We start from the raw sequence: 22,478 nt of genomic DNA, 5'->3' as shown, positions 1-22,478 counted from the left end.
TCATTTCCAAACGCCGAGTCAATACAGGAAAAGGACTTATAGACGGGTGAATGGCATGAGTAAGCTACAGATTGAGGGTAACGAGCCCGCCAAATTTCCCGTAAGTGATATGTTGCGGCCAAGTCAGGCACAGGGGAACCGTGACTCCCCCCAGTTTATCTAATTCAGAGCACAGCAAAAGATTGAAGTCCCCGAGGAGAAGAAGAGGAGCAGGACTAAACTCTGTCACCAGCATCATTATGTCAGTGGGTAATTGGACAGAGGAGGATTATAGACATTCACTATAATAAAGGATGCAAAATGGTACTAGCACAACCATTCAATGAATTTTCCCCTAGGATCTATCTTAACAGACGTAACCTCACATTGTAGAGATTTGTGAACCAGCAAAGAGACCCTACAGGAGTAACTGGAATAAGAAGCATGATAGCCACGCATAACCCAAGGTCGTGCAAGAGCTTGCAATTTGGGACCAAATAAATGAGTCTCTTGTAAAAATATAATATGCGGATTGTATGTGGAGAGCAAATTAAAAACGAAGGACCTTTTTAAATTTGTCATTAATTCCTTGCACATTCCAGGAGATAATTTTAAGATGGCATAGTGTCTCCATGAATGATATGTAGGTCAATACAGTCCCGGAGGACAACAATATACAGGGGTTGAATACAGAAGTTGTGCTCCCTATGGGAATTTCCAACTCCAGCACTCCCAGAGATCAGATCACCAGTCCACATGGTCAGAGAATGTATGCATATACAAGCAGATAAGTATGAAAGGCAAAAACAAGTAAACCCAACCTAATCCCACTCTACCCATCTCCCCGAACTCAAGAGGAGTTTAACAGAAAACTACAAAATATGCTTAAATGGTTAGTAAAAGGGGCAATCCCCCCCCTCCCCTAGAATGCAGCAAGGATTCTCAAATCAAACTAATCGGCTCAATAGAGCTATAACATGGAAGACAGGAGTATTATGGTAATAAATCCAAGTTCTGGTATATCTCCCGACACCCATCACGACTTGAGACATCAGCGAGGAAGATCATAATCTTTACGTATGAGCAAAGTTAGGAACACGTTCCACGGTGTAGAATTTTACAGCATAGGGAGATATGGTAGCACAGGAGTAAAGAGATTAGCGTCCATGACGTACTAACCAGACAAAGATGTCTTCGGGTTTGTCCAGGAATATTGCGGAGCCATTGTGCACCAATCTGAGTTTTGCGGGGTAAACCATAGAATAGACTATTTCTCCCTCAAATATTTATTGGCCTCCTTAAATTGCTGCCTCTGTTTTTGTACCTCCAAACGAATAGTCTGGAAAGATTCTCACATCCTGGTTGGTATGTTTCAAAGGCCCCTATTTCCTTGCAAGTTACAGCAATTTATCAATGTCTTTGACATTCAGAAACTTGGCAATGAAAGTACGTGGCGGCGCCCCAGGTGGATGTGCTCTATTTGGGATCCGATGCGCACGTTCAATACAGACATGGGAGAAAAGGCAACATCCCCAAATGTTGATTTGAGCCAATTTTCCAAGAGCGTAGCAGGGTCTGGCTTTTCCACCCCTTCAGGCAGGCTGTTGAAGCGGATGTTACATCTACACAAGCGGGTCTCCATCTCCATTCTCTCATCGATATTAGCCCGCCATGTGGACTGTTGCATTTCTAGAGTGTCGACCCTTGAACTCAGTGGAGTCACTACATCTTCCAAGTCAGAAATACGCCTCTCAAACTCCGCAGCTCTTTCATGCAGTGTATGCACATCAGCTTTGAGAAGACCAAAGTTTGTTTGAAGGGCATCAATTTTCTCAGTTAGAACCGTACGAGATTCCGTGATGGCCTTCAGCACGTCTAACATGGACGGTTCAGGAGGGGAGTGTAGTAGAAGGAGAGGCGGAGGCCTCAGAAGGCCGCTATGCCCAAATTCAGGACCAGTAGATTTGTTCTTGTCTAATTTTGGATTGCTTGGAGGGGGCCATTATGGGAGTACACCGAGCAGCAGGAAGGTGTAAGAACTGAGAATCACCGCAAATCAGTTCGCAGCCAAACATACGTTAGAGAATTATAGGCATGGGGAAGGGGTAAGATCCTCCATGTGTCTCATTATATCCAGATTACATCTGTGCGGTATAGGGAGGGACAGCAGGGAGGTCGTAGCACACCCACCATGTCAGTGGCAGCAAGCTGCTAAAGTCACACACCACTCCTGTGCACAAAATGGTGGCCGCGTCTTCTCTGCCGAGGGTCCACTCTTCCCTGTCTCTAAGTTGTAATAGGGTGTCAAGGCAACACTGATGTGCTTGATGTAGGGCTCGGGTAGTGAAACCGCTGTCCTCCTCCGGTCCGGCTGGAAGTTGCTGCCGGCCTGCTTCCGTCAGAAATGTAGGCAGGGGATCAGGTCCCCTCACTAAGCCCGAAAACGTAATGTGTCGGATCCCTGCTCTGTTTACTTATTCTGATGTAGTGCCATGAAAAGGCTTATGCATCAGAATAAAGCCCGTTAGTGGCCGCCGTGAGAAGGCGTATTGGCGGTCACGAACGGGTTAACTTTTCTAAAACTATACAATCAGCAGATGAACGAGCCTTTGCTCGTTCATATGCTGATCGCTGGACTGTTTACAGGGCAACGCGTGTTCTATGAACGATCGTTTGCCCAATAATTGCCCAGTGTAAAACCCCTCTTTAGAAGTGTCCCCCAATAATAGGTTGATCACAGGGTGTCTAACTACTGAGAGCCACAGCGAGTAGCTGTAATCTATGAATAGGAAAACATCAGCAAAGTTTCCATTTCCCTACAGTGCCACCACAAAGGAAGTGAAGCATTACAAAGTTCCATTGCAATCAATTTGCTGTCCATGTACTGCACAGACTTGTCGGGTCCATCACAGAGAAATGTTCTTTGTAGCCATTCTCTGCTCTGGCTAATTGATGGAGGTCCTGAATAGTGAACCCCTTTAAGTGTATAACTGCATGATTGTCTGATGTCTGAGCTGCTTGCCGATCATAAAATTCTGTAATTCTTTCAGCGGCAGCTATTTCCTAAGATCCGTTCAGTGCAGGACCTCGCTCTACTGTTTGATTGTTTAGAAGTTTTGCAGCAAAGGAATTCAGTGCATTGAGAGCAAATTATTATTCTTAGATGGATAGAAACATTATAAACTACAAGCAACTAAATCATTCATGATAAAAAATAAAAAAAAAAGATAAGATAATTTTAAAGGCCCTTTAACACCGCTCGTTCATCGGCTGATTGTATCGGTTTTGCAGCCGAAAATAATAATAGTTGTCGGCACCACTTCTCCCCGTGTAAACACATAGACGTGCTGCCGACATGATAGAAATGTATGGGGACAAGCAATCGTAAAAACGAGCGCTCGTCTCCAAACATAGCTCTTCGTGAATGGAGCAAATCAGCACCGATCAACGAGCTGTCTCATTGATCGGCGCACGTTTACATGGCCCACGTCGGGCCGTGTAACAGGAGCCTTACACATATACGGAAGCAAATGAGCTAGAGAAATAAATAGTCCGCCTGGTGTGCCGCTTTAGAATTGACAACATTGTTATTAGTAACAATACTATATAATTCTGTTCCCTGTAACCAGTATATAACTAGTTAATCTAATGAAATCTTATTCTTATTCCAGCAGCCAAATATAAAGCAGAAGCTGAAGTCACTTCTGAACAGATTTAAAGTATCAGAGGAGGTAAATATGTGCAGTCCTTTTTCTGGAATTAACTTTCTGAAATACAAGAATAATATCAGAAAATATAACTTCTAAAATCAAGGTATTTTTATTTTGTTTGCTGGTACTGAAGACAGTGCTACTAGTTATGTGAATGCATCATCTGTTAATAGGCCTGAATTGTCCAATCCATATTATTTGGTGCAGACACAAGAATTGCTTATCTGTGAATTGCACATGCGTATTGGAAGCCATTTTCATTTCAGTTAGCTCTCCTGTTAGGCTTGCGGTGACATTGTGTCACTGCCAAGTTGTGGGCTAATCGCATGAATTCTGACATAAACCGAAATGTCATGTTCTTACCTGATTGACTCTACATCTTTTCCACTGCAGTACAGGATGTTGTGACGTCATGTAACCACATTAGCTATTGATCAATGCTCTGGTCATGGGATTCTGCGGTCACGTGACGTCACATAATCCCATACTGGCCGTATCTATATCCCGGAAAGCCTGTGCATGTGAATACCTGTATGTTCATATCGATTGCATGCCTACAATGAATAAATACATATCCATTACCTATTTCCTAACTAATCTTAAGAGCCACTTTGCTGCTGATAATTGCAGTGTGATTTTGTTTTAAAAAAACATTTATTATTTGCAAAGTTATGAGCATTTTTCGAAATATGTAAATGAGCCTTTATTAGACAACTGGGAGGTAACCGCAGCGATTCTCCTGAGGCTGAGCTACGTCACAGCCTCTGACCTGTCCTATCAGCATGAAGCTGCTTCACACAGTGTGTAAGACTGAGGCTGGAGGGAAGGGGGATCACTTCAAACAGCCATATCTCGGGCTGTGGACCATCTAGAACAGCGGTTCTGGTGGCATATGAAAGAGGAGATTCTAATCTTTCATATACCAACAGGATTACAGTTCTAGCTGTGAAACAACCGGAGGTATCACCACTTGAATACACAGTCGGGAATGAAAGCTGTATACTATATGATCACACTGTGTTGCTGAGCAGGGATGGGGGAGAAGCTGTATGCTGATTGTACAGCGTCCTACAGAAAACATTACACCGCCCTGAGTGAAAAGAAAGAAACGCCTCCAATTTAGCCATTAGAGCCACATTAGCATATTCAGAAAAATGTTCATAACTTTGTAAATAATGAACGTTTTTTTAAATACAAATCACACTGTAGTTATAGCGCCTATTAGATTAGTTAGGAGATAGGGAATTGATAAACTGGTGACAGAGTACCTTTAAAGAGGCTCTGTCACCACATTATAAGTGCCTTATCTCCTACATAATCTGATCGGCGCTGTAATGTAAATAACAACAGTGGTTTTTATTTTGAAAAACTATCATTTTTGGGCAAGTTATGAGCAATTTTAGATTTATACTAATTTGTTTCTTAATGACCAACTGGGCGTTTTTTTACTTTTTACCAACTGGGCGTTGTAAAGAGAAGTGTATGACACTGACCAATCAGTGACCAATCAGCGTCATACACTTCGCATTGTTACAGCCCATTGTTCCAGTGTGCAGTGAAAGAAGCTGAAACAATGAGAAGTGTATGAGGCTGATTGGTCACTGATTGGTCAGCGTCATACACTTCTCTTTACAACGCCCAGTTGTTAAAAAGTAAAAAAACGCCCAGTTGGTCATTAAGAAACTAATTGGCATAAATCTAAAATTGCTCATAACTTGCCCAAAAATGATCGTTTTTCAAAATAAAAACCACTGTTATCTACATTACAGCGCCGATCATATTATGTAGGAGATAGGGCACTTATAATCTGGTGACAGAGTCTCTTTAAGTACTTTATAATGGAAACTCCACTGCACTGTCTGGGTTTTAGCTTTTGTTTGTTTGATAAACCTTTTTGTTTGTTAAACTTTTTTCTATATTCTAATGATAATTTTCTGTTTAAGGTTGGCTTTAGCCTGGATCATGTTTCACGTGATGAGATTCGGGAAGAAGATTTGGACGATTTATATGACAGTCTAGAAATGTTTAACCCAAGTGATAGCTGCCCAGAGTTAGAGGAAAGTGAGAGTGTCCTGAGTACTCCTAAACCAAAGCTTAGGTAGAGACTGTGCTGCCTTTATGTGTTGTGATGTGAGTGTTTTGGTTTTATGTCAATTTGGTTGACATACAGTTTCTGTTTGACTTAGACCATTCTTCGAGGGGGTTTCTCAATCCAGTTCACAGACTGAAATTGGAAGTCTAAACAGCAAAGGAAGCCAAGGAAGAGACATGAGCAGCCCGGTGAGCATCTGTCAGAAGAGAAGTTTAATTTCTATGCATTGAACCTAAAGTATGATCATTGAGGACACACTGCTCTACTGTATCTTCTGTAACAGGCCTCCGGTCGACCTTTTATGATCATCTTCCGTCATTCATACCATTCTAAAGATATCACCTTATTTTCTTCACACAAAAAAAGATTGTTAATATTCCAAAAAAATACATTTACTTCAGATTCCAGGAAATGTTTTTCTTTTAGATGTACAAGTTTTTTTATAGAATTATTGATCCTATTTTACAGGGAGATCTTTCAGTTGATGTGAAAATCCCCCGTCAGGACAATTCAATGGACACAGTAAGTCAGGTAGAGTTGACTGAGCAATGCTTATTTTGTATGCCTCGAGTTTGAATTCTGTAAAATAAAAAGAATTGAACAGCAAAATAAATGTTGCTGTAATGACCTATTCATGTTCAGCTGTGATTACTCTGACCGGAAGCAAGATTATATAACAAATTTGCAATATTGCACACTTGACAGTTAAATGGTCACTGTTGTTTCAACAAACTTTGCATAAATTAATAGTAGAAGCAAGTATAAGAAACGTTGTAATATATCGTATTAGAGAAAATTGCCTCTTTCTCCACTTCTCATCCACTTCTCCTCCCTCCTGCACTGATCATTCCCTCTCAATTCACTGCTAAAATCCGGGAAAAGGATTATCCGCTCACTGATGGATCAGGTTACGTGCTGCCCATTGAAGTCTATGGGGAGGGGAGAGGGAGAAAGCTGCTGAAGGGAAACAGGTGGAGAGAGACACAAAATGTGCTGCAGCTACTAGTAAGTGTTCTAGCTCACCCCAGCCCTGAACTCCCAACGACACTGCTCATTACTCCTGTATATTGTTCTCCATGCTGCTTCTAAGGGCATGCTACAGAGAGTGTATGGGAGAGTTTCTGTGTGCAGTCTATGGGAAACCTCATAGTTGCTTGTCTCTGCCCCATCTGGAGCTTGGGTCAGGGAAAACGTACAGTTAGAGCATACGTAGGGGAAAACTCTGGAAAGATGAAAAATGCCATGTACAAGTCATATACTAGCCAGAAATAGTGTAATTCCTCATGTAAATACACAACCACTTATCCTGACGAAATAGCAAGTATCCTTTAACCCCTACCCACACCACGTCGTAATAGCACGTCGTGGTGCAAGGGGTGATGTTTGGTCCAGACTCAACCACTGAGCTGGCACCATACGCAGCATGTGTCAGCTGTGTATTGTAGCTTACACCCGGGACTAACGGCCAGGAACAGCGATCACGCTGTTGTTGGCCATTTAACCCCTTAGATGCTATGATCAATCACGAACGCAGCATCTAAGATGTTAGAAAGATGGGTGTGCCCCCTCTGACAGCTCATTGGCCCCCCTGTGACACATTCGGGGAGGCGGTGCCGATGGTTGGCCTGACAGCCCAGGGGCCTAATGAAGGCCCCCAGGACTGCCTTTCTCCACTTCCTGTTAAGTCTTGCCTCTGACAGGGTTTAACATGAGCCTGTAAAAACGAAAATATACTGCAATACATTAGTATTGCAGTGTATTGTACCAGCGATTTTTTTATTTTTTATTTTTTTTTAATTATCATTCATGCTATAGTAGATATGCTAGAGGTGTTTCTGTACTTATTCATGAAAAAATTCCCTTTGAGGTTATATCAGCTTTGGTTGATAGGGAAGGTAGATATGTTTTTCTGTACGGTTCACTAGAAAATAAGAGATGGGTGATAGCAGCGGTTTATATACCACCTCCCTTTAATTCGGAGGTGTTATACAAACTTGTAGATTTCCTAGTTGATAAGGAAGAAGAATCAATATTGCTGATTACTGATTATTGTTGACTTCAATAATAATATAGAGGCGAGATTGGATGGAAAATTAGGGAAGTTCTCTGTAGGCGATAGGAAGCTCCAGGCTCTTTTGGAAGAATTTGGGTGGTGGGATACTTTGAAGGATAGACATTCGGGGGTGATAGAATATTCATACTATTCTAAAACACATGTAGTATTTTCACGAATAGATTATTGTATTGGAAATAGCCGTGCACTGGAAATTATTAAAAAGATTGCGTATGAAACTAAGGGGATCTCCAATCATACATCTTTAATAGTAGAATGTGTAAAGGGTAATAACACAGGGGGGAATATTCTCAATTCTATCCATTTTGGATTCAAGTAATTGATTCACTAGGTACTATTAAAACTGGGTTAGCTGAGTTTCTAACATTTAATAGGCACACAGCATCACACTTGATTGTATGGGATGCTATGAAGGCATATTTGAGGGAGGCACTGATCAGAGAAATTAGTCACTATAAGAAGAAACATAAACAAGAGGAACTAGTCCTGAAGTAGAAAGTTAGTCAAATTGAAAAATAAGCTGTCCTCTTCATCCAGGGTGAAAATTTAGAGTCCTGGCAAAAGGCAATCGAAAACTATGACAATTATTTTGTTTTTAAAGCTCAGCTGGATCAGCTCTTTATGAATTATGTTGTTGCTATGGAAATGGGAACCCCAGGAAAAAGGTTGTCTGGGATTATGAAATACCAAAAAAAAGGATAAGTTTCTCAGCTATAAAAAATGACAAGGAGAAAATTGTGGTGGGAACAGATCAGGTTGGATTGACCTTTAAGAATATCTATCTCTCAAGGGGGATGAGGTCTAAAGAGAATGCTGAGTTTTTGATGAGATCAGGGCAGCCTTTCTTGACTGAGGAAAAAAAAGAATGGTTGGAATAACCAATCTCCTTGGAGGAATTGGAAAAGGCCTTGGCTGCATCTTCAGATGGAGTGGCCCCTGGTTTGGACTCCCTCCCATTTGAGATTTATAAAAAATATCGGGAAATCTTGTTGCCTGAACTATTAGTTATATATGAGGAAGAGGGAAAGGATCCATTATCTTTGGACACATATCGATCAATCTTGTTAATGTGAACATAAAAACAAAAAGCACGGCGCCGCATAGTGCAGATCAATTAGGTTTAGGTGAAATGTAAGAAGCAAATTATGCTCACCCAGGTAGTGCTTGGAAAAGGTAATCAGAGAATCCACAAATGCTGCTGCCGAGATCCACACCGGTAAACCATACGGTCACCGCTTGTTAGGATATAGGAGGGTAATTGAAAAAGGGAGGATCCTGCAAGGCGCTGCTGCGTGGCTGCTTGTGAAGTATTGACAGTGATAAACAGAATAATAAATATATGTTTATTATAAAACAATGATGGCTACGCGTTTCAATGCTGTACCAGCGTCTTCCTCAGGCCATTAAAGTTACACTCAATGAAAAGGTTTCTTTTATAACCGCACAAATTAGAATACACAGGAAGGAACCAAAAGGTCAAAGGGTGGCCATGACGTCATGAAAAAACATTGGTACCAAAACATGTAAACCAAAATAATTCTCATAAAAACTAGAAAGTGAGAACTATCGAAATTACATTATAAGCGGTTTTATACATGAAATAGTGAAAGAATACATTCAACAGACCCAGTTTAAAACGATCGATGAAAGGGATCAATAAAACCCACATACTGCCTATAAACACATGTTCTTATTAGTAAAAGCCCGTTTGGAAGGTAAAAAAGATGAAGTATAAACCAAATAACGAAAAATCACTAATTGTGCGATGTAAACGTATAAATGGATGTTAAGGGTTATTAGATTCGAGCAAATACAAATAAACCTCTTTTTTCACTAGTGTCAATGGTCTATAGAATATATTGTATCAATGAGAAGATTTTTTATTAAAAAAATGATGAAATTACTGTGAAAGATAGTAAGTAATTTAATATGTAGTTATAACATACAAATGGATGTTAAGAGGAAAAAGCGCAGTTTCCCTGATTCAGACGGCGCTAATAAGAGTCTCTGTGGTCTAGGTAACCAAAACTGCGCTTTTCCTTCATAGCATCCATTTGGATGTTATCACTACTATCTATTATTCACCCACAACAAATCCCATTAGAATAATAGTCCTTTTTTGAACTAAAATAATTTTTTTCTATTTGAGCAATGGGCATCCTATACCACTGGCCGCTGTGTTTGCCCTGACTACAGAGACGGTTACTGGCGTCCTCTGAATCATCCAGCATCCAGTGATACCGCACTTTCCCTCTATAACATCCATTTGTATGTTAGAATCATAGAACCTATTATTCATTCTCATTCTTAGTAATTACATTAAAATAAAAAATCTTATTCATTGATCCTCTCTAAAACATTAACTGTGTAGACTACAGAGACGCTGCTTAGCGCCGTTGGAATCAGTGAAACTGCGCTTTTTTCCTCTTAACATCCATTTGTATGTTATAACTACATATTAAATTACTTACTATCTTTCACAGTAATTTCATCTTTTTTTAATAAAAAATCTTCTCATTGATACAATATATTCTATAGACCATTGACACTAGTGAAAAAAGATGTTTATTTGTATTTGCTCGGATCTAATAACCCTTAACATCCATTTATACGTTTACATCGCACAATTAGCGATTTTTCGTTATTTGGGTTATACTTCATCTTTTTTACCTTCCAAACGGGCTTTTACTAATAAGAACATGTGTTTATAGGCAGTATGTGGGTTTTATTGATCCTTTTCATCGATCGTTTTAAACTGGGTCTGTTGAATGTATTCTTTCACTATTTCATGTATAAAACCGCTTGTAATGTAATTTCGATAGTTATCACTTTCTAGTTTTTATGAGAATTATTTTGGTTTACATGTTTTGGTACCAATGTTTTTTCATGACGTCATGGCCACCCTTTGACCTTTGCCCTTTTGGTTCCTTCCTGTGTATTCTAATTTGTGCTGTTATATAAGAAACCTTTTCATTGAGTGTAACTTTAACGGCCTGAGGAAGACGCTGGTACAGCGTTGAAACGCGTAGCCATCATTGTTTTATACTAAACATATATTTATTATTCCGTTTATCACTGTCACTACTTCACAAGCAGCCACGCAGCAGCGCCTTGCAGGATCCTCCCTTTTTCAATTACCCTCCTATAATCTTGTTAATGAATACAGATGCTAGGATCTTGGCTACAGTTCTGGCAACAAGATTAAATGAAGTAGTGGGGGATCTAATCCACAGGTATCAGGCTGGTTATCTACAATGGATAATTTATCCAGATTATACCGGAATATTCAGATGATGCCGGACAATCCGGGGGGAAAGAGTAATATTGTCGCTGGATGCAGCCGAGGCCTTTGATTCTATTGAGTGGGATTTTATGAGGTATGTGTTGAGGTATATGGGAATAAGTCCAAAATTCCTAAAGTGGATAAAATTATTATATACTGGAACAATGGCAAGGATATCTATAAATGTGACAATATCGAATCCATTCAAGGTTGATAGCGGAACTAAACAGGGCTGTCCCCTATCCCCTTTGCTCTTTAACCTAGTAATTGAGCCATTGGCAAGTTATATAAGAAAAAGCCCAGAAATAGTGGAAGAGAAAATAGCATTGTTCGCGGATGATATTTTATTGTTTTCTATCTTACCAATTGATGAAAAGGAACATATTCCGGGAGGGCAGTTAAAAAGAATAGCAAAAAAAGATTACTTTAAATATCTGGGGATTTACGTCTCTAGTGATATAAAGGAGTATGTAAAAGTTAAGCGTAGCCCCACCCTGATATGGAAAAAACTGAATATAGGGTTGGCGCTGATTAAAATGATCATATTACCAAAAATGTTATATGTTTTGATGAATAGTCCGATTTGGTTGGCAGAAGCGATATTTAAAACTTTTGCTAGTTTATTCTCAGAGTTGGTTTGGAGGGGGAATCGTCCTAGAATAAAACTTGAACAACTGAGGAAACCAGTTTCGCAAATCCAGCTATGAGTGACTATCAGTTTCTTCCTTGTAAAAGTAGTAAAACATAAGAAAAACAATATAAATTTGGTATCGATGTAATCGTGTTGACTGGTAGAATAAAGTTAACATGCCATTTTTAACTTTTATTGTATATGGTACAACTCGTCCCACAAAAAAACAAGCCCCCCATGGCTTTATCGACTGAAAATAAACAAGTTATGGCTTTTGGAAGGTGGGGAGAAAAAAATCCTAAAAATGGCTGTGACGGGAAAGGGTTAAGAATGCAATATCTTAACCCCTTAATGACTAGCCTATTTTAGACCTTAATGACCAGGCCATTTTTTACGTTTTTCCATCGTCGCATTCCAAGAGCTATAACCTTTTTATTTTTGTGTCGACATAGCTGTGTAAGGTCTTGTTTTTTGCGGGACAAGTTGTATTTTTAATAGCACCATTTTGAGGTACATATTATTTATTGATTAACTTTTATTAACTTTTAACTTTTTTTTTGGGGGGGGGGGGGAAGAAAAAAACCTGAAATTTCGCCACTCTTTTTCGCGTCTTAAATCTACGCCATTTACCGTGTGATATAAATAACACAGTAACTTTATTCAGCGGGTTGTTACGATTGCAACGATACCAAATTTGTATAGTTTTTGTATGTTTTACTACTTTTACACAGGAAAAACGCTTTTTTTTCTAAATGATTTGTTTTTGTGTCTCCATATTTGAAGAGCCGTAACGTTTTTATTTTTTCGCCGATGCGGTTGTATGAGGGCTTTTTTTTTGCGGGAAGACTTGTAGTTTTTATTGGTACCATTTTGGAGTAGATGCGACTTTTTGATCACTTTTTATGACATTTTTTTTAAGTCAGGATTCACAGAAAACGGCAATTTTTCCATAGTTTTTTTATTACATTTTTTACGGCGTTCACCGTGCGGGTTAAATAATGTAATAGATTTATAGTCGGGGTCGTTACGGACGCGGCGATACCAAATATGTGTCACTTTTTTACTTTATTTTGTTTTTTTAATAGTAAAGCATTTTGTAAGGGGAAAAGCGGGGTTTTTCATTTTTTTTCACATTTTTTTTTTAGTTCACTTTATTAAACTTTTTTTTTACTTTTCTACTAGTCCCACTAGGGGACTATAATATGCGATTCTCCAATCGCTATTATAATACACTGCAATACTTTTGTATTGCAGCGTATTACTGCCTGTCCGTTTAAAACGAACAGACATCTGCTAGGACATGCCTGCGGCATGATCTAGCAGGCATTCATGACAGGCAGACCTGGGGGCCTTTATTAGCCCCCCGGCTGCCATTGGAGACACAGACACTCGGCGATCATATCGCCGGGTGTCGGTGGGATGAGAGGGAGCTCCCTCCCTCTCTCCAAAACCACTCAGATGCGGTGCACGCTATTGTGCACCGCATCGGAGGGGTTAAACGGGTGAGATCGATACTTATATCGATCTCACACGGCAGAGCAGGGACGCCCCCAGCCCTCAGCTACCTCTGGCAGCTGAGAGCAGGGAGATTTGACGCTCCCTGCTCTGTTTACTTTATCCTGATGCAGTGCCGTAAAAAGGCATATGCATCAGAATAAAGCCCGTTAGTGGCCGCCGTTAAAAGGCGTATTGGCGGTCACTAACGGGTTAAAAGGGTGTAATCGTTACAGTAATTAAATACTTTCATAAAGAGTAGTATCCTAGCTCCCCTTACCTGCTGGACCTTTCACATAATAACCTACATGGCTGCATTGAACATCAATCTGTGTAATTATCGTGTAGATCTGTCACAAACACCGGCTTCTGTTCTGTTCTCCATTGTTGTAAACTGCACTGTATATTCTGCTGACAAGTATAAGGGCTCACTCAGACGAACATGAATAATGTCCGTGTGCGGCGCATGGAAATCTTGCGCAGCACACAGACTCATTGACTTCAATGGAGCCGTTCACACATGCAGGAGTTTTCACGCAGTGAGAATCCTTTGCGTGAAACTCACTGTATGTCCTATATTGGTGCGTTATCACGTTATCACGCACCAACGCGCCCGTTGAAGTCAATGGGTGTATGAAATCCACGCACCGCACACGGATGCACATCCATGTGCAATGCGTGATTTGCGCATCAGTTCAATTTAAAATAATTGAAAAAAAAAAAGATGTGCTTTGCGAGTGCCTGAATAACGCATGCCACTCGCAAAGCACACTGATACATAACGGACCAGATTCACGCACGTTTTTCACGTGCGTGATACTGATACGCTGGTGTGAATGTAGCCTTAGGAACAATCTTGGGAAATCTGCAGATTTTTACTATCAAACTATATGTCTCTGATATAGTTACATAGTTAATATTAGGGAACAGATATTTTGCTTATTTTTTCAGTTCTATTCTTCAAAGAGTTTTTAACTTAACTTTGCTATATCTGTTCTATATAATACATGATTCTATGACTTTCTAACTTTCTTGTTCGTTGTATTGGGAGACACAGACCGTGGGTATATGCTGTTGTCTCTAGGAGGCTCGACACTATGAATTGAAAAAGTGGCCCCCTCCTACAAGATATACCCTGCTGACAAACACTGAGCTATTCAGTCTTAGCTTGGTGTCCGTAGGAGGCAGACCCTTCTTCTTTTGCAGCAGAGTCTACTATTTTTTTATGTATCTTTATTTTTTTCCTTTTACAGCTCGGAAACAGGATGAACATGTCTCCTCATTTTCCCCTCCATGGCGGGTGCACGGTGTCCTCAACAAATGCGCCGTTGTCCCTCTGCCCATAAAAACAAGTGGGACAAGAGCATCAGCTTCTCTGTCACCTAACAGCCTAAGTCATACCTCTCTCTCACCAGTTCCTCCCCTTACCTCAGGGTGAATTACTGAGGGGGTGCTACTTCTGGTCACAAGTTTTGGAGATGGAGGATGGTGTCATGGAGGGTGAGTCCTCCTTGGGCCTCCACTTGTGTACACACTATATGAGGGGTCCGCTGGACTCAGCCCACTGTCGGCTACATTTTTCTGGTGGCATTTCCAGTCGGCCTGAGAGGCGGCGGTGCCATTTTTACTTTTCTCTATACAACGGCACCGTAGAGCCGGCGCCACCATTTTGGTCATTGTGTGTATGCATTTAGGCGGGTGATGGGATGCATTTCGGTGGGGGGTGGGGTGCAGCACTAAGTTTCCTTGTGGTCAGACTACTTCTCTTTATAGGATGCTTGCCGGCCTCCTGGCCAACTGTCTGTGGCTCCTGCCACCCCCACTTTTGCTCACGTCTGGTATGGTTGGTTTTGATCCGGAATGGGCGGATGTCCTACGTTTAGCTCACATTGCATGCCCCACAAGCGGGCCAGTCCACTCGACTGACTTTTCTTTCATTGGCCTCTTCTATCTCACCCCCTTCCCCACCGGAGGTATGGTTCGGAGCCTCCTCTCCCCCTAGAGGGGTTTTGTCGGAGGGACATGTTTCTGATTTCGATTCTGATTTAGCAGACAAGGGGTCCCCCCCCTCTTCTCTATTTCTGTTAAGGTGCTTCCACATCCTCTTCTTTTCCATGAATCGACTTCCTGCCTTCAGTCTTGTTGGTACCAGACAGTTTTTCCAGCTCATTCTGAACTTCAAGGTATAGTTTTCAAGGAATGTAAACACCCGGACAAGAAGTTCTCTCAATCTAATCGGCTGGATGTCATCTATCCCTTTCTGGAAGGGGCCTCTTCCAAGTGGGATAAGTCTCCAGTGGTACAGCCTATTGTTTCCCGTCTGTCCAAAGCTACGACTTTGCCTATGGAGGGTGGCACTTCTTAAGGATCTTATGAATCGCCGTGTGGAATCCTTTTGCCAAGACCGCCTTTGAAGCCTCTGGCTTTGCCTTACGCCCTATCTTTTCCTCCGTCTGGGTCAGCAGAGCTATCACTGAATGGCCACACAAATCCTCTACATGGGCTGCTCTCTGGATCTCTGGAGGAATTTGTGGATCTTTGCCATCTTATCTCTAATGGGTCCAAGTACCTATGTGAAGCTTTTCTACGCTGATCAACTGGTAGCTCTAGCTTCGACTTCTAGCATTGTCATCCGCCGGACGACCTGGCTAAAAGATTGGTCTTCCAAGCAGTCCCTGAGCGCGATTCTTTTTTTTCAGGCTCCCGTCTCTTTGGGACCCAATTAGACGAAAGCGCACACATCTCCTTCAGAACAGGGTCAGACGACCGCCCCCGTCAAGAAGGCAAGTCCCCATTTTCGATCCTTAAGTGGGTTTTTCAACATTCTGTCTTCCAGACCGCCGTCTCAGCAGGACCAGAAAGCCAAACCTTCCTTTAAGGCTCGCCTTTCCTGGTGACCCCAACCTCAGTGTGCCGAGGCTGGAGCTGGTAAGTCCACTTCCGCCTGAAGGTGCATCCCAGCTCGATTCAGTTAGAGTGGGGACAGACTTCTGCACTTCAGGAAAGTCTGGCCCTCTCAGATATTAGATGCATGGGTTCAGGAAGTGGTATCCTCTGGATACAAAATTAAATTTACCAGCATTCCTATGGAGCTTTTTTTCAGTCTGCTGTTCCTCAGTCCCCTTCCAGGGCAGCAGTCTTTTTTCAAGCAATCTGCTCACTGCTCCTTCAAGGGGTCATCTCTCCTGTGCCCTCGATCCAAAGGTTTCTGGGGTTCTACTCCAACCTTTTTGTCGTACCAAAAAAGGATGGCTCGGTTTGGCCCATCCACCATTTCCGCATGGAATTCCTTCAATCTGTCATCGCTTCCATGGAACGTGGGGAGTTTCTTTCTTCGATGGACATCAAGGATGCGTATTTTCACATCCCTATTTGCCAGACTTACCAGCGCTTCCTGTGCTTTGCAGTGCTGTCCCATCATTACCAATTTGTAGGCTCTTCCTTTCGGTGTGGCTACAGCCCCGAGAGACTTTACAAAAATCCTTTCAGTCGTGATGGCACACCTTCGGACCAGGGAGTGTTGGTCTCCCCATACTTGGACGATATTTTGATCAATCTCCCTCCAGGGAAGACAACACGATGCCGCTCCGGATCACTCTGGAAACCTTGTGCCGTTCTGTTGGATTGTCTGCCGCTCCAAATCTTCCCTGTCTCCTTCCCAACAGATCGTGTTCCTGGGCATCGCTTTCGCCACTCAGTCTGCAAAAGTCTTTCCCCCGGAACGACTGTCGGTCCGTCATTACAGGATCGTTGCGGACGGCTGCCTCGACCTCACTCCACCTCGACCTCACGCCACCTCTGCATGAGGGTTCTTAGAACCACATGGTCTTGATCGAGTCCGTCCCCTCTGCGTAGTTCCACACGCGCCCCCTTCAGCGGGCGATCCTCTCCCAGTGGAACCATTCCCTGGACTCCTTGGATCAACGGTTATTCCTTCCCGTCGAAGTCCCTCAACCACTTCGTTGGTCAGTCTCCTCCCTAGTCATTCCACGAGGTTGCTTCTTCCTTACCCTGAACTGGCAGATCCTCTCCACAGAATGCCAGTCTCAAGCGGTACAAAGGAACTTTTTGGAACCTTACGGCTCACGAGCTCTGGTCTCCACAGGAATCCTGTCTCCCCATCAACCTGCTGGTATTGAGAGCCATCTTCATTTGCCTGCTACGCTGGACATCGCTGTTGTCCGGACATCCGCTGCGAGTCCAAACGGACACGGTCACGGCTGTTGCTTATCTCAATCAACAGGGCGGAACTCGCAGTGATGGCTGAGGCCGCAAAGATTCTCGCATGGGCGTATGATCACTTTCCTTCTCTGACAGCAGTACACATTACCAGGGTCGACAACTGGGTCACAGACTTCCTCAGCCACGAGAAGGTGGATCCCGAGCATAGGTCCCTTCACCAGGAGTTTTTCTGACAGATTTGGCTCAGATGGGGCCAGCCGGACGTGGACCTAATGGCATTCAGGTTCAATCACCAGGTTCCCTTCTTCATCTCCCAAACCTGGAATCCAGAGGCCTGTGCCATGGACGCTCTCTTGGCTTTGTGGACCAACTTCAGGCTCGTGTACGTGTTTCCCTTTCTGCCTCTACTGCCTTATCTTCTTCACCAGCTCTAGGCTGAGGGTGTTCCAGCCATCCTGGTAGCCCCAGATTGGCCACGACGTTGATACACAGACGTAGTGTCCCTGCTGGCCGACATCCCCTGGCCATTGCCTTTCCATCCGGACCTTCTCTCTGGGACCTCGCTTTCACCAGAATTTTAAGGTTGCTACGTTTACATCTACGCATCTTGCAGCTACGCTACATTGTTCTTCCGCCCTTTTGTCTATGTCCTAATCATTTGTGGGAGCGTTGTCTCCACAACCTAAATGTTGTACGCTCCTTGCGGACTTACCCTTCTGTCACTGCTTCCTTCCGGAGGTCAGATTTGTTGTTTATCCTCCCGAAGGATCCCAGGAAGAGGTTAACGGCCTCTGAGGTCAATTTTGCTCATTGGATTCAGATGACATTTTGCGGGGCTTGACAGATGTGCGGTAAGATTCCCCCGATTCGGATGACGGCCCACTCTACAAGCGCGGTTGGGGCTTCCTGGGCTGTGTGCCATCAGACTTCCTCCCTTCAGGTAGGCAAGGTGGCAGCATGGTCTTCCTTGCACACCTTTGTCAAGTTCTATCAGGTGCCCACCTTTTGCCTCTGCAGACGTTTCCATGGGTCGCAAGGTCTTGCAAGCATCTCTGAAATAGGTGACCGTGTTCTGTTTCTTCGCCTGGGGGTTGTTCTAGAACGTTCCACGTCTGTGTACACCAATGCAACGAACGAGAAAACGGGTTGGTTTTTTTGTACTCCTTTTCTCGTGCAGTTCATTGGAGGACACCGCTCCCACCCATTATGTCTTCAAGATTTTTTTTGTTTGTGGTTGTCAGTTTAAGGGATTCTCTTCTATTGTTTTGACATACCTTTTCAATTCTTAATGTCAAGCCTCCTAGTGGCAACAGCATATACCCACGGTCTGTGTCCGCCAATGAACTGGACAAGAAAAAGCTTTTACGCGGAGTACTCAAAAAATCCTGTTATTTCTTTCCTCCTGTTACAGGATGTATCTTTGGATATCTCGCAAGATTTAGATACTCTTTCTGAATCAATCACTTTTTCAGTTCCTGAAAAATCTAAGTCTGTGAAAAGTCCAAGGTAAGATAAAACTTTGTAATAATAAATTTGACTACTTACTTAAAAAGTGTAATGCTCAATTTATTATATTATGTTTAACCTGTGATGCCATTTTTCCTTCAAGTGTGACCCCTCAGAGTAAGAGAAGTATTTCTGTTAAAGAGAGACCCTCTAACAAAGGACTATCTGAGAGAACTCATAGTACAGAGAGTGACAGAACAGCAGAAACCGGACAGATCTCGCAGGTACCGGTTGGTTGCTACTTGCTTGACGCTTATTTTTTTTATGATGAATTACATTTTTTAACTCTGGATATAATTATCTGTGTCATTATCTCACAGGTCCCACGGAAAATATTACTAGACCAGTTAAATCAAAACCTCTCAGATCAGTCTCTTCCAGAAACTATTTTCATTGTGCACACCTCTGATTGGCAAGGACAGGTAATACACCAAAATGTAACATTTTTAAAAAAGAATGTCCTTTTTTTTTCCCATATACTTGCTTTAATGTCATATTCTCCTGGTCAGAATTTACCTCAGGTAATGGCACATTATTTAGAACTATTTGCTACTTTAAACTTGGGGAGGGGGAGCAGGAGCAGAGTGAAAAAGACACAGACAGACGCTGTAGCAGCATCCTGGTAAGATTTATATCTCAACCAGTGTTAGATTTTCAGCTACACTGGTCATTACTGCTGTAAAATGTTCTCACTGCTCCTGCAGCTTCTTTATATGTGCATGCTGTGCTATTGTTTCTGGTATTTTGGGCCGGATCTGTGACGGAGGCCCCTACTTGAACAGAAATGCAGTACCCCGACCCTCGTGGCCTGGCTTACTGCAGCCGCAACTGATACTTTGCCTCCAACCTTCTCCCTATATATTCTATAGCGCACATACAATGTACAGAGCTGTTCTCTGTTCAATGTACAAGGAGATGGGAGAGACAATGTACTGTATTTACATGGAGCAGCAGCTAGCCATGGGGGCTGCGTTATGACCAATTATTTAATACAAATAAATAAATATATATATATATATATATATATATATATACACACACACACACACACACACACACACACACACACACACACACACACACACACACACACATATATTATGTCTGAACAAATACAGACTGATGTTTGCCTATTGTGCTTTATACTTTGCTTACCCCTTCCAGACATTTGACGTAACTGTAGGTCATGAGCGGTGAGGTGTGCCCGTAACATGTCGTATAGTTCCAACAAGAAGGTGGCGCCGACTCAGAATCTGAGCTCGCTCCATCTGCTGCAGGTGCCAGCTATATGTTACAGCTGACACCCTGCTGTAATGGCAGGGACCAGGTCCAGAGTTAACTCCGATCCCCGCCATTAACTCCTTATAGGTGCCGCGGTCAAAAGCGACCGCAGCATCTAAGTGGTTTGTAGCCGATCGGCATCCCGTGACTCGAACGCAGGGGTGCCGATGACTGCTATGGCAATCGGAGGCCGTACAGAAGCCTAGTAAAAAACAATGCCAGAATTGCTGTTTTTTTAGTCACCTTGTCTAATAATTGGAATTAAAAGTGATCAAAAAGTAGCATGTATCTAAAAATAGTACCAATAAGAACTATAGCTCGTCTTGCAAAAAGCAAACCCACATACAGCTCTGTCAAAGAAAAAAGTTATGGTTCTCAGAGCATGGCGACACAAAAAATGACATTATTTTTACTAAAGTTATTTTATTGTGCAAAAAGTTGTAAAATATAAACTATATAAATTTGGTATCACCGGAATCGTACTGACCCGCACAATAAAGTTAACATGTCATTTATAACGCACGGTGAACGCTGTATAAAAAACAGCACACCTTGCCTCCCAAAAAATAGGATAAAAAGTCAGAAGTACCCGAACCAGTAAAAACTACCGCTCGTCCCGCAAAAAGCAAGCCCTCTCATAGCTTTGTAGACGGAAAATTAAAAAGTTATGGCTCCCAGAAAATGGCGACCCATTTTTTTTTTTTTTTAAAAACTAGATTAATTTGGTATAGCCATAATCGCAATGACCCACAGAATAAAGTTAATTGTCATTTATATAGCACGGCGAATGCTGAATTTAAAAAAAAAAAAAAAAAAAAAAAGCACTTTGGCTCCGAAAAAAAGTAATAAAAAATTATCAAAAAGTCGCATGTACCACAAAGTGGTAGTAATAAAAACTACAGCTCGTCCTGCAAAAAACAGCCCTCATACCACTATGTCTATGAAAAAAGTTCTGGCTCCCATAAGTCAGGAAAGACAAAGCATGAAAATGTTTTCCTCGGGCCTGCATATTTCTTCTGTTTCAGAGGTGATTATTAAGGCCCTAATATTTGAGAACCAGAATGAGGAGGGCCGTATTATACCAGAACAACATTTTCCCAGCGAAATTCCCCAAACAGCAAAGGTGCAAAGTGTGTACCAAAAGGGGGAGAAGAAAGGACACCATTTAGAAGTGTGACACTGGCCTGTGCATAAAGGATTGCTTCAAAGCTTGACAAAAATGGATTCTTTTATTATTTTTTTTACCCCATTATTATACCACCTTATTATGCCCTGATTTACTCTGCCCAGCTTACCTAGCCCCCACATTATAAACTGAAATATCAGTAAAACGCCATACAAAACTACTACCAAGCTAAATCTGCGCTCCAATTGACGTTCCCTCTTTTCTGAGCCCTACACTATGCCCAAACAGCAGTTTACTTCCATTGCATTACCATACCTTGGAGAACCCTTTTAACAATTTTTGTGGTGTGTGTCTTCAGTGGCACAAGCTGGGCACAACATATTTGCCACTGAAATGGCATATCTAGGGAAAATTGCTATTTTTACTTTGCACCACCCGCAGCGCCTTCATTTCTGGAAAACACTGGTGGGGTCAAAATGCTCACTACACCCCTTGATAAATCCCTTGAGGGGTGTAGTTTCCAAAAAGGGGTCACTTCTCAGGGCTTTCTTTTATTATCTTATATCAGAGCCTCTGCAATTGTAAACTAATACTGTGTAAATTAGGCCTCAAATTGGCATTGTACTTTTTTACTCCTTAGCCCTGTTGTATGTCCAGTCAAAATATTAGTGCCACATGAAGGGTGTTTCTGAAACCGGGAAACACAGCATAATAATTAGAGAGCTGTCTTTTCATGCTGGCACAAGCTGGGCACAATATATTGGACACTGAATTGGAAATGTAAAAAGTGCCATTTTCAATCTGCAACATCCTCTGCACACTAATTTTCTGTGGGATTACACACATTACACCTGTGGGATTAACATGCTTACTACACCCCTAGGTGAATGCCTTCCGGGGTGTAGTTTCTTTTTTGTGGGTTCCCACTGGTTTGGTCCCACATGGGCTCTGCAAATGTGAGATGGTGCCCAGAAACCAATCCAGCAAAATCTGCTCTCCAAAAGCCAAATGGCACTCCTTTCCTTCTGAGCCCTTCCGAGTGCCCAAACAGCAGTTTATGACCACTTATGGGGTATTGACGTACTCGGGAGAAATTGCTTTACAAATGTTGGGGTGCTTT

General features: G+C 42.2%; 1 protein-coding gene across 3 annotated transcripts in view; it reads left to right on the top strand.

Annotated features, from left to right (window-relative positions):
- The window catches only part of PACS1 (phosphofurin acidic cluster sorting protein 1), a 169,750-nt gene that overhangs the window by 44,010 nt on the left and 103,262 nt on the right, over positions 1-22,478 (top strand). For 2 of the 3 annotated variants that reach the window (XM_075837401.1, XM_075837399.1), the window contains 7 exons: positions 3,651-3,710; positions 5,633-5,787; positions 5,876-5,969; positions 6,250-6,312; positions 18,857-18,951; positions 19,055-19,175; positions 19,272-19,373. In XM_075837401.1, coding sequence (XP_075693516.1) covers positions 3,651-3,710; positions 5,633-5,787; positions 5,876-5,969; positions 6,250-6,312; positions 18,857-18,951; positions 19,055-19,175; positions 19,272-19,373 — 690 coding nt within the window. The remainder of the gene's footprint in view (positions 1-3,650; positions 3,711-5,632; positions 5,788-5,875; positions 5,970-6,249; positions 6,313-18,856; positions 18,952-19,054; positions 19,176-19,271; positions 19,374-22,478) is intronic. The other variant, XM_075837400.1, reaches the window with a different exon arrangement.

This window comes from Rhinoderma darwinii, chromosome 9 (genome assembly GCF_050947455.1).
Source record: "Rhinoderma darwinii isolate aRhiDar2 chromosome 9, aRhiDar2.hap1, whole genome shotgun sequence".
NCBI lineage: Eukaryota > Metazoa > Chordata > Amphibia > Anura > Rhinodermatidae > Rhinoderma > Rhinoderma darwinii.
The sequence above is the reverse complement of the archived record's forward strand: the minus strand, read 5'-3'. Positions and strand labels throughout refer to the sequence as shown.